Below are 12,621 nucleotides of genomic sequence, written 5' to 3' on the forward strand. Positions count from 1 at the left end.
GCACAGACCAGCTTAAGGTTATTCAAGTTCTTCTGGTCCAATTTTGATCTTCCAGGCTTCTGTTTTCCCCTTCTGCTGCCTCCCTTTTTTTTTTTTTTCTTGGTTATTTAATTTATTGCTTGTGAGCTTTTCATTAAGGAGTGAGCCAGTAGGCCGTCAGTTTATTCACGTTGCAGCTGCTATTCAAGGTTTAAAAGAAAGAAAATTCTGAAAACTTAAAGGAGTGCATTGAAAATGATCTTTCAATCCAATTAACAGAGCTCTTTTCCTCTGTTTGGGGTGTCTGTGTTTAAATTCTGTGTCTAAAACAAAATACTTTTATCAATAGGTGCCCTTTTTTTTTTTTTATAAGTCAACCTTGTATCTATTAATTAAAACAACTCTATAATACATGGAAAAAAATCACATTTATAACCTGTGTAATATTGTAAAGTATGATGCTCGTGGTTCAGACTGTTATTCTCTGGTCTAGCTATCAAATTACAATATACCTTATAATTTAGACTTAGTTGGGAAAATTAGAAAACAAAATTAGAAACAGTGCCAGGAATAGAAAAGCAGTTTCGTGAGACTTGTTTGCCTCCAAATAATAAATTCATGATCTACTGTGAATGAGCAAGTAAAAATTTACATCTAGAACAATTCTAAATTTTAAACAACCCCGCCCACACACGTAAGATAATATAACCACATCAGTGAAAGTCTGCAAGACAGAGTAACATATCAGCCATTACTATAATCACCCTCTATATATTTTGTAGATTTTAAGAACAAACAATTTTTCCTTGAGAGTAAAGCTTTGTGTCCCTGTGTGTTGAAGATGGCTTTGGTCAGTCTGTATTTATGTTTTTCTTCAATTCTTCTAGAATGCAGAGCCAAGCCAGATGCAGATTCCAAAAGAAACGGTAAGAGCTTTGTCTTTTGCAGGATGCAGAGATGTTGGAAAGATAAATTGAACTAACTTCTTACTAATTAATTATGAAGTTATGTGTCCTCTCTTTTCTTGGCTCATAATAGATCCTAATATACAAAGATTTATTAAATCCCAAAGTGGTCTTACCTTAAGTGACTTATCGCTACTACCCCAAATGGAGAATATTCTGTGATTATTTTTGATCAGACAGGGATAAAAAAGAGACATTAAAGACTTTCCTATTCACCTGCATATTAAGAGGGAGCAAAATTGGTGAGTGACTTATTGCTACTACCCCAAATGAAGAATATTTTGTGATTATTTTTAATCAGACAGGGATAAAAAGGAGACATTAAAGACCTGCATATTAAGAGGGAGTAAAATTGGTGAACTTAGTAGTTTAACATCTATCTATCTATCTATCTATATATATATATAGACTTCATGAGTTGTGAAGTGCTATAAGAGGCTACAAAAATGAAAAAAGAGAACAACTCAGGCATAGAAAAAATAGGGAGGGCTAAAAGTACAATGCAAATGTATCATAAACACGAAAAATAAAATATCAGCAATTAGACTAAACATATTGTCATAATAACTTATATTTAATAAGTTATTTATTATCAGTTATTATAGTATATTTTAAGGGGCTAATTCTCCCAACCGAAGTAAGCTTTCACAGCTTAGATTAAAAAGCAAAAAATAGGTGTTTAAAAGATAAATCCTAATACAGGCTGAAAATAAAGGAACAAGTTGAGTACTAACAGGTGGTACTAACATAATGAAAGTAAGGATTGCCATATCAGTCTCTGAACTTATCTTCTTTTTTGTGTGGGTGCATTGCATGGGGAAGAAAGAGAGGGTGTTTTATATTGACACCTGATATCATCCAGTAGAAATTCCAACAGTCAGGATCTTTTATAGATTAAACAGCACAGCACAAACACATGTCATTCCCAAACCTTTGTGAGTAAAATGAAACTTTAGCAAAACCATACCCATGGTGGGTGATGCTAATACATATTTTTCCAGAATTTGGCATATGTTAGATAGACAGATACAGTAAGAATACGAAGAAATTGAATAAAATAATTAACACTAATAATAGCATTACATAATTTAATTTTTCTTGACACATTCATAACCAGACAACTCTGAACCTAATAAACAAACAAAATGTTATTTTCAAATATTCCATCATTACAGAAATGGATGAATAATCAGACCTCAGAGGAAAATCAGTAAACAACCTTGAGAATGTTACACATTCATAAGTACAGGTTGTAGGAAATTCACAGCCTTCATTTTTTACCCATTAAATCAATAGGTCTGTGATAGTTAATCAGAATCACAATAGTATTTATTTGTGTGTGTGTGTGTGTGTGGTGTGATGGCGGGTATGTTGAGAGGTGAGGAGAAATTGGACAAGTTGATTCTGAAGAGTCAAGTGGGGCACAAGAATGATTTATTTTAAAAGACAATAATGATAGCAAAAGGTACTTTAAAGCTAGAATACTTAAATAGCATGATATTGTTATAGGAACAGACAAGTAGATCACTGAAACACATTGATGATGTAAGCAGTCCCAGTGTTTACGTGTGTGTGCATGTTTGTTAGAGGAGACATTTCAAAATAGCGGTAAAGAGTGGTTTGTTTAGTGTTTAGAACAATTGGCCATTCACTTTAAAAAGTTAGATTCCTTTTTCTCACCATACACCAAAATAAATCCCAGTTAATTATGAAATTAAACCTAAAAACATACCAAAAAATATTGAGAAAATATGTGAAAAGTTTCTCTGTTAACTTTGGAAAGTAAATGCTCGTCCCAGCATGGCAAAGCCAAATGTCCTAAGAGAGTAGATTGATAGATTTGTTTATATATATTAAAAACCTTTCAGAGCAATAACCACACCATGAAAGAGTTGCAAGATAAATGCTAACGGCATTTTGCAACGTGATCCTTGGGTGAAGAACCACTCTTTGGTGTTTGGAATCTTAATATCAGAACTTTTTGGAAAAGCCAGTGACTTCACACATAAACTATATCTGTTTATGCCTAAGATGATCTGAGATGGAAAATGATGATACAAGCAGTAAAGATAGGTGTGTTCTTTCAAAACATTTAGTCAGTCCTTGTGAGGAGATTGAGGATTAGCTCTGAAGTTTGTAATCGCTAACGGGAAGAAGCAGCTTTGGCTTTAAATGTGGTATTCCGTTGAGAGTGTCTAGGTTTGTTCTGCTTCACTCCTCACCCACAAGCTTTCTGTGTTCTTGATAGCACGCCAGAGCAAATGACAATTCAGTCACCTTAACAAAAGAGATGATATATGTGTATGTGCGTCTGACTTGCAATTACAAACGGGAATTTTTTTCTGATAAGAGTTTTCCAAGCTAAGTTAAAGAAAGTACAGTTTTTTTGTTTGTTTGTTTTTGTTTTTGTCTAAATGTTTTCTTTTCGGTTTCTTGTTCTTTCTTTTCTCTCTCACATCTGGGCCTCTCTTTCTGCTCCTGCTAGGTGATACCATTTTGGACTGTTAGAGGCTTCATGTTAAAATTATAATTAAAAACTTGAATTCCAGGATCTCTGCTTCTCTCTGTCTTTTGATGGCAAATCATTAAATTTATTCAAGTCGCAAAATTCTCTGATACTACTTAAACTTTCTGTGATTGTAAGCACTTTGAGAATGGAATGTCCTCAAGCTCAGTTAGTTTGTTTGTTAGTTGATTATCACAATGACTCCCAGAACTGATTAAGTCCGAGAAATTTTTAAAAAGGTCATTTAGGTAGATGAGTAGGGCTGTACCAATAGTTGGTAGACCTTTTAAATATCTGAGAAGCAGGTTTCTTGTACATCTTCTAAATATTGTATTAATTAGTGAGAGCGGGCAACTAGAAACCCTACTGAGTTTTAGGTTATCTGTCCATTCAGAATTGGACAGAAAGCTGAATTATTTAGCAGAGGCTCAAGCTCACTTATTCCATGTCCTGAACAAACTCCTTTGCCTTTGAAAAGTTCATTCACTTGATAGTTTATTCCTGTGGATGTCCAGGTTGGACAAGACAATACATGGGTGTATTAGTCAGGGTTCTCCAGAGAAACAGGACCAATGGGATGCGTAGATATAGAGACAGAGATTTATTTTAAGGAATTGGTTTGTGTGATTATAAAGGCTGGAAAGTCCAAATCTGCAGTGTGGGCTAGCAGGCAAAGACCTAGCAGAGTCCATGGTGCCGATGAAGTCCAAACGCAGTCTGCCGGAGGATTCCCCCTTGCTCAGGAAGACCTGTCTTTCTGTTCTGTTTTCTGACTGGATGAGACCCAGTCACATTGTGGAGGGCAATCTGTTTTATTCAGAGTTCACAAATGTAAATGGTAATCTCATCCAAAAACACTTTCCAAGTGGACACAAAAGTAACCATCACAATGAAGTAGTGAATTTACCTACAGGCTATCAGGCCTGGACTTACCAAAGCGCCAGTTTCTTCTTTGGGCTTCAAAGAGCTATGCAGACCTCCTTAGGAAGGCCCCCAAGAACTCTTTGGTAAGATCCATGTAAGAATATAATTGTACATAAAACATATTCAGAGCTACTGGATAGAAGTAGGGCTTTAGAAAATAATAGTGTTCAGAGATGATACTAGACCATACGGATAAGACATAAAACATGCTTAAATGTCAAGAATTCAGCATTCATTCTAAGAGTTAGTGAGATCTCCCTGTAGAAACTGCAAGGATACATTGAGGAGATTTGGGGACCTTCCCTGAAGATCAGGAAGCATCTTGATAAGCTAACTTCAGACAGGTTATAATCTTGATTTGGAAATTTAATGAGCTAGTCAATAAGCATGGTCATAGACTTATTAAACTAATGGTTGTGGTATATCAAGTAAAGCCTACCATGTTGACCCCACTGTAAATTAAGAAAACAGTTGAAGGAATTAAGAAAACAGTCCCATTTACGGTAGGACCAAGAAGAATAAAATACTTGGGAATAAATTTAACCAAGGAGATAAAAGACCTGCACACTGAATGTTGTAAGACACTGATGAAAGAAATTGAAAAAGACAAAAATAAATGGAAATATATTCCATACTCACAGATTGGAAGAATTAATATTGTTAAAATGTCCATATTACCCAAAGCCATCTACAGATTCAGTGCAATCCCTGTCAAAATGCTGATGGCATTTTTCACAGAAATAGGAAAAAAAATCCCTAAAATTCACTGAAACCATATTGAATCTATTGGATCTCTAATAGCCAAAACAATCTTAAGAAAGAACAAAACTTGGAGGCATCACAATTCCTGATTTGTCTATATTACAAAGCTATAGTAATCAAAACAGTTTGATACTGGCATAAAAACAGACATATAGAACAGGATAGAGAGCCCAGAAATAAACCCACACATATATGATTAATTGATTTATGACAGAGAAGCCAAGAATATGCAATAGGGAAAGGGTAGTCTCTTCAATAAATGGTGATGGGAACACTGGACTGTCACATGAAAAAGAATGAAGCTGGTCTTCTATTGTACATCGTGTACAAAAACCAACTCAAAATGGATTAAAGATTTGAATGTAAGACCCCAAACCATAAAACTCCTAGAAGAAAACATATGGGGTAAGCACATTGACATTGGTCTTGGTGATGAATTTTTGGACTTGACACCAAAAGTAAAAATAAACAAATTAGACTACATCAAATATAAAGACTTCTGCACAGCAAAGGAAACCAATGAAATGAAAAGACAACCTCTGGAATAGTAGAACATATTTACAAATCATATATCTGATAATGGATTAATATCCAAAACATATAAAGAACTCACAACTCAATAGCAAAAAGATAAACAATCGGATTAGGAAATGGGCAGAAGAACTGAACAGACATTTTTCCAAAGAGGACTTACTGATGGACAACAGGTACATTAAAAGGTGCTCAACATCACTAATCCACAGGGAAATGTAAATCAAAACCACAATGAGATATCACCTCACATCTATTAGAATGGTCATCAGAAGGACAGGAGATAACAAGTTGTGAGGATGTGGAGAAAAGGGAACCCTTGTGCGCTATTCGTGGGAATGTAAGTTGCTGCAGCCACTGTGTAAAAGAGTGTGGAGTTATCTCAAAAAAGTAAAGATAAAACTACCATATTATCTAGCAATGCCACTTCTGGGTATTCATTCAGAGGAAAAGAAATCTGGATCTTGAAGAGATATCTGCACTCCTGTGTTCATTGCAGCAGCACTTTTTACAATAGCCAAGATGTGGAAACAACCTAAATGTCCACCAGTGGATGAATGGTTAACGATGTGTGTGTATGTGTGTGTGTGTGTGTGTGTGTGTGTGTGTACACACACACATGTTATATATATACATACATATATTGTATATCACTTATATGTGGAATCTAAAAAAGCCAAACTCATAGAAACAGAGACAAGAATGGTGGTAGCGAGGACCAGGAGAGTGAGGGGAAAAAGGAGATGTTGAGCTTTCCCTGGTGGCGCAGTGGTTAAGAATCCGCCTGCCAATGCAGGGGACATGGGTTCGAGCCCTGGTCCGGGAAGATCCCACATGCCACGGAGCAACTAAGCCTGTGCGCCACAACTACTGAGCCTGTGCTCTGGAGCCCACGAGCTGCAACTATTGAGCCCACGCGCCTAGAGCCTGTGCTCCGCAACAAGAGAAGCCACTGCAATGAGAAGCCTGTCTACCACAACAAAGGGTAGCCCCTGCTCACCACAACTAGAGAAAGCCTGTGCGCAGCAATGAAGACCCAACGCAGCCAAAAATAAAATAAATAAATGTATTAGATGTTGGTCAAAGAGTATAAACTTCTAGTTATAAGATGAGTAAGTTCTGGGGATCTAATGTAGAGCATGGTGATTATAGTTAATAATAGTGTGTCATATACTCAAAAGTTGTTAGGAGAGTAGATCTTAAATGTTCTTGCCACAGAAAAGAAATGGTACTTTTGTGGTGTGATGGAGGTGTATTAGCTAAGCTGTGATGGTAATCATTTTGCAATATATAAATGTACCAAATCAACACTCTGTGCACCCTAAATTTACAGTGTTATATGTCAAATATACCTCAACAAAGCTGGGAAAAATAGTCAAATCAGACAAAGCAAATAGGGAGCCCCAAGTGGGGGACTGAATTACGGGTGGTTACATCTTCATCCAAAACTTTGTATAAGTTATTTGGGATAAACTGATCATCAGACATTTCTTTAGGCCTATAATGTAAATTAATTTCAATATCCTAGGTAACACAGATGAAAGAGTACAAAATTCTCTAATTTGAGTTTTTGTTGAAGATTTATACTGTCACACACTAATCATATGCTGACCTTAATAGTTTGGTTTTGAGCATCTAATGTTGCTATTATCACAAAGAATTTTATAAAATGTGTTCTGTTTCTAGTGCTTTAAATATTCAAACCTATTTTAAAGTCATGATTCAATGAAATACTTTTCAATCCAAATGACTCAAACTTAGTTTAAAACAATCTTATTCCAAGATTGGGATAGAATAATATTTTCATGATCTTACAAGAATAGTAATGATTTTGTATAGTGAATCTCTTATCAGTTTTTAGGGGATTCATTTGAAATTCCCTACTTCTATAATAAGTTAAGGATTTCCTAATGTTTGGTGTATTTTCCTTTGGGGAACATATCTTAGTTATTTTTTATTGTCCTCCTTTTGTTGTATAGTGGTAAAAATTAATAACTTTAAAATTTATTTTATGATTTTTTTTGTTATTGAACTCAAGTTATTTTAAAGATTATGTTGGTAGTAATGTCTGTTTTTAAAATAAGAACTGTTTTAGATATAGCAAAACTATTCTGGGTTAATTACTACATGCAATTTTTATTCTAAAACATCATGCTGTCAGAAAAGTTTTAAGAATAGCCTAAGGAACTCCAGTATACCCTTCTCCCACATTCCCCAATTGTTAATATTTTGCCACATTTGATATGTAATTTTCTTCCATTCCCCCCTTTCCCCTCCCTGTAATTTTTCCTCCTTTCATTCCTACTATATAAGTTTATTCAGAATTGAGATAAATTGTAGATGTAACTCCCCTTTATCTGTAAATCTTTAGTGTGTGTACTAGATCATATGGTAGTTTTATCTTTAATAAGAGCAAGGACATTTTCTTATGTAATCATGTTTAGTTACCAAAGCCATGAAATTAACATTGACTTAACAGTGTTGTATTACCCGTTGTCTCAGTTAGTGTCCTTCATGGTGTGCAGATGTGAACGAATGAACGAATACATAAGAAACAAATCCTTTGGATCACACCTGGCATCTAGTTGTCATGCCTCTTTAGTCGTTTTTAATCTGGAACATTTCTTCAGTTTACCTTTGCTTTTCATTTTTTTTTTTTTTTTTGCGGTACGCAGGCCCCTCACTGTTGTAGCCTCTCCCATTGCGGAACACAGGCTCCGGACGCGCAGGCTCAGTGGCCATGGCTCACGGACCCAGCTGCTCCGCGGCATGTGGGATCTTCCCAGACGGGGGCGCAAACCCGTGTCCCCTGCATCGGCAGGTGGACTCTCACCACTGAGCCACCAGGGATGCCCTCTTTATTCTTTCGAAGTAAATGAAAAGAGGATATCTGTTCTGATTTTTTTTTTTTCCTGCCGTACGCGGGCCTCTCATTGTTGTGGCCTCCCCCGTTACGGAGCACAGGCTCCAGACGCGCAGGCTCAGCGGCCATGGCTCACGGGCCCAGCCGCTCCGCGGCACGTGGGATCCTCCCAAACCGGGGCACGAACCCGCGTCCCCTGCATCGGCAGGCGGACTCTCAACCACTGCGCCACCAGGGAAGCCCTTCTTTTCATTTTTGAAGAGCAAATTACTTTGAGAACGTCCCTCAATTTGGGTTTGTGTGACATTTCTTTGATTAAGGATTTTTCTGGCTTCACATTACAGATTAACAACTGTACAAAACCTGTTTTTTTTCCTCAAAATTTGTAGCATCAAGCGAAACATTTTAAAATTCTTGTTATTTATTTTACGTCTATTGTTTAAATCAGAAAAGAGCACAATAAAGCCAGATGTGACATTTTAACTTTGCTAATAAGAATAATTAAAATATCAACACAAATATCATGCATAAACATTCATCTCACATATGGGATAAATGAAAATATATAGCTTAAAGAAACTGGAGGGTTAGTCCTTTATGCAAAAAAATAAACACGATAACTTCTCTATTTAAAAAAATCCTCCTCTTGATTAAAACCGTAAATGGTTGTTACCAATTGTCTGCTCTACCTGCATATTATTTAATCTCTAGATATAGAATAAGTGTATTTTCTCTTTAACTTTTATGAAAACAGGTGTTAAGTGTGAGAATATGATGGCATAATTGCTTTTTAAGATCCATCATAAGGTTTTCCTTCCTAGCCCGTCATCCCCATCCCAGCACTAATCTCTGCCCAACGATTATGTTTCGGCCATGTAATATAATCAACTTTTACTTCCTTGTTACCCATTTTGCAGATTAACCGAGACTTAGAGTGGCCTATGGGCCAGCTGTCTCCTCTTAGCAGTTGGGGCTTGTTTGGAGAGGAGGGAAAACTGGGCTTTAGTGCTGATCATTTGTGGCTGTTTTTCTGTCTCGCTGCAGATATGTGTGTATCTTTTCTGCTGTTCTGAGGATAGCAGGAAAGTAAACAGCTTTCATACTGCCCATGCAGTAGGTTCCCTGCTTCTAATATGCTTTGCAAAAATGCCCTGTTTTTCTGGATATTAGAAGGCAAAAATGCCAATGGAGTAATGGCCGAGGGAAAACATGACAGGTTGCACTGATAGAAAATCACTTGGGTACATACATGTCTGTACATGAGGGACATAATGTGCACTTGAGTGACATTCATGTCCAAATGGCTTGAGGAGCAAGTTAAAGGGAACAAAATATTCATCATGTTTCCTTAGAAAGAACTTGACTCAAGAAACGGTTGAGAGAGTACAGAATCTGGATAGAGTAAGAATCGAAGGTGATAGAAAATTAGCTTCTCCTTTATATCAGAATGAAGAGATCCCCATACTAGTAAGATTTTGGGAAAATTCTCTATAAAGTAGCCTTAAAAATGGTTTTTAAAGAGCAAATTTTTTTAAACATTTTGCTGCCAGAGAATTAAGTTCTCAAAGTTGGAATTAATTTCAGTCTTATGTCAAGAGCCAAATAGATTGATAATGCAATATCAAAGGAAAAGTACAATCTTTCACTTAAATGTTTTTAATGATAATAATGACTTAAGACTTGATAAGAAAGCTGAAAAAGAATATTATTCCCATCTGCAGTTTTCATAAGAAATGAAACTTTCCCATGCAGAATACAGTCTCCTTTAAGACAGGTTCAGAGCAGGGCACGTCAGGAAGTGACTTGAACTTGATTAAAATTTCTCTTCATATATTCAGTCAGCTCCTTATCTTGATTTTTCAAGTAGAAGAAAAATGAGAATTTTAAGCCTTTGTAAAACGTTATGGAAATGTCAAAATCAGTAAACGTTAAAAAGCCAAACGATATAAATCAGTAAGTGACAATTGAGAACCTTCCAGATTTGAGGCAAATAAACGTACTGAATGATCAGATCTAAATGTGCCCAGTTAAGGACTATCTTTGGTTTCCGTGTCTTTTCAAGTGCAACTTTCCCAGGAATATAAATACTGATTCTGATTCACAGAGTGAATTTTATCTTTCAGTTACTTCTGAATTTAAAGTAGGAGGGGCTGTAGTGTGTTTTGGTACTATGTTGTATTTCAAACATCAGAAACAGATTTTATATTGAAGTAGCTGTATTCGTTCACACAAGGTCTTTATTTACTACTCTTGAATTGTTTTGAACCGTATGGATGAAAATAAAATTTTAAGAGCAAAACAAGTATATAAAGATAGTATAGTAAATATGATGTCAATAGTAAATATGTCGTAGTAAATGTGATGCATAGTAAATATGATGTTAATGTTTTGATGTGAGTATCTAATGTTTATTTCTCCCAAATCCATTGATTTTATTTGACCTGTAATTATTCTCTAGGAATATTTTAAGTGTAAAAAGGCTTTTATAATGGGTAGGTATAGGCTTTATTTTGATTTTGATACTGAAATGTATTTACTTTGTATAGTTAACGTACTATCCCTTTGTATCTTTTCAAGTTGTTCTTTCTGTAAGATTCTTTATTATATATATAGTTTTCCTGTTTTTAACATATTAATGATTTTTTTTAAAACACACCTTGTCCTGATAACTATGAGGCTATCTTTTGAGATGGCACAAAGAATGTTAACAATGAATATTAGTCAATTAGGAACTTTAAAAAATCATGTTATTATGGATTTGGAGATTTAAAAATAACATATCTTTTGTATTATGATAATCTTTTAAAAAAATCTCTTACTGATACACTCTGTACTTCCAAAAATTATTTCATCTAATTGAGATATCTGAGATTGCATGTTAAATCTCCAAATTATTATTAAAAATTAATATTTTAAATTATTTTATCATTATTATGTTAATTTGATAATTATTAGAAAAATTTTAAAAATGTGTTGAGAGACAAAGAAAAAAACTGAAGTCTACCTACATTTCCATTGCTCTGCAATAGGCTTTCATGTGTGTAATTGAACATTCTTTAAAAGTGCAATCTTTAAAGGATGCGTTATATTCCAGCCTAATTATGTACCGTTAGATGTTGAACCATTAGATGTTGAACCATTCTTCAAGTGTAATTTAATATTGCTAGCTTGAATGAATAGGTGGATGCTGGAGAAATATTCCAAAATTACAAAAAGAGAAGGAGGAAAAGTTGTAGGACTAGATGAGTCATTTAGTTGTGATTCAAAGAGCTTGTGCCACATGTCTGTTATGCGACATAAAATGAAATGCTGAATTTGATAAAGAACTCTGGCCTCATCTATTTGGAGATGGCCAGTGTAGAGCTGGGGTCCCTAAAGAGGATGACAGAAGGCAGATGGCTTCCTCTTCCGGTGTCCGACATTTTATATGTCATCTCACTGCCTTTCATCAGGTTATACTTGAAGCATTCATTTCCTCCCTGCTGTTTTAGGGGAGCTGAGCAAAAGTTCGTGTATCTCAAATGCGTCGGGTTCTGCAACAGTCTCCTTATGCACTCGACGGCTACAATTACGAAGTCAAAGCCGGCATGTACAACTCTTTAATTAAACAATATTGCTTGAATAATATCCCCAGCTGTAGATGTATCGTACAGTACTGTGGAAAAAAACTTCTCTAATGTTGTTTATCTCTACTTCATCTCACAGATGTCGAAGGTTAAAACTCTCTAGTGACTCTCTGAAAATGAATACTGTTTTTTGTGCTGACTTTGTATCGTCAGGATTTGTTACTGTTTGTGAATAAAATGATGCACCCTTAGTGAACATTAAACTATTAATAACATTGAAAATTCTAGTGAAAAACAAAGGGACAAATGAGTTATATTTATTTATTTTTATTTCCTGCTGTTACTGCTTTTCTCCTGTGGTTTAGAATATATAAAGAGATTTTTAAAAAACCCACAAAAAACAAAAAAACAAACCAAAACTCTGAGTCTGCATGACTTTAGTCCTGCTACATTTTTTTCCCTATATTTCTCAGAATCTGGTTTAGGTTTGTTTCAATATTGAAACAAGTACCGCATAAAAATATT

General features: G+C 35.3%; 1 protein-coding gene across 20 annotated transcripts in view; it reads left to right on the plus strand.

Annotated features, from left to right (window-relative positions):
• PARD3 (par-3 family cell polarity regulator) overlaps nucleotides 1–12,621 on the plus strand; it is a 642,797-nt gene that overhangs the window by 372,145 nt on the left and 258,031 nt on the right. For 13 of the 20 annotated variants that reach the window (XM_060006131.1, XM_060006137.1, XM_060006132.1 and 10 more), the window contains one exon: nucleotides 867–905. The exons of the other annotated variants lie outside the window; for them this stretch is intronic. In XM_060006131.1, coding sequence (XP_059862114.1) covers nucleotides 867–905 — 39 coding nt within the window. The remainder of the gene's footprint in view (nucleotides 1–866; nucleotides 906–12,621) is intronic. 20 annotated transcript variants of the gene reach the window in all.

Source organism: Delphinus delphis, chromosome 2, assembly GCF_949987515.2.
Source record: "Delphinus delphis chromosome 2, mDelDel1.2, whole genome shotgun sequence".
In the NCBI taxonomy this organism is placed as follows: Eukaryota; Metazoa; Chordata; class Mammalia; order Artiodactyla; family Delphinidae; genus Delphinus; species Delphinus delphis.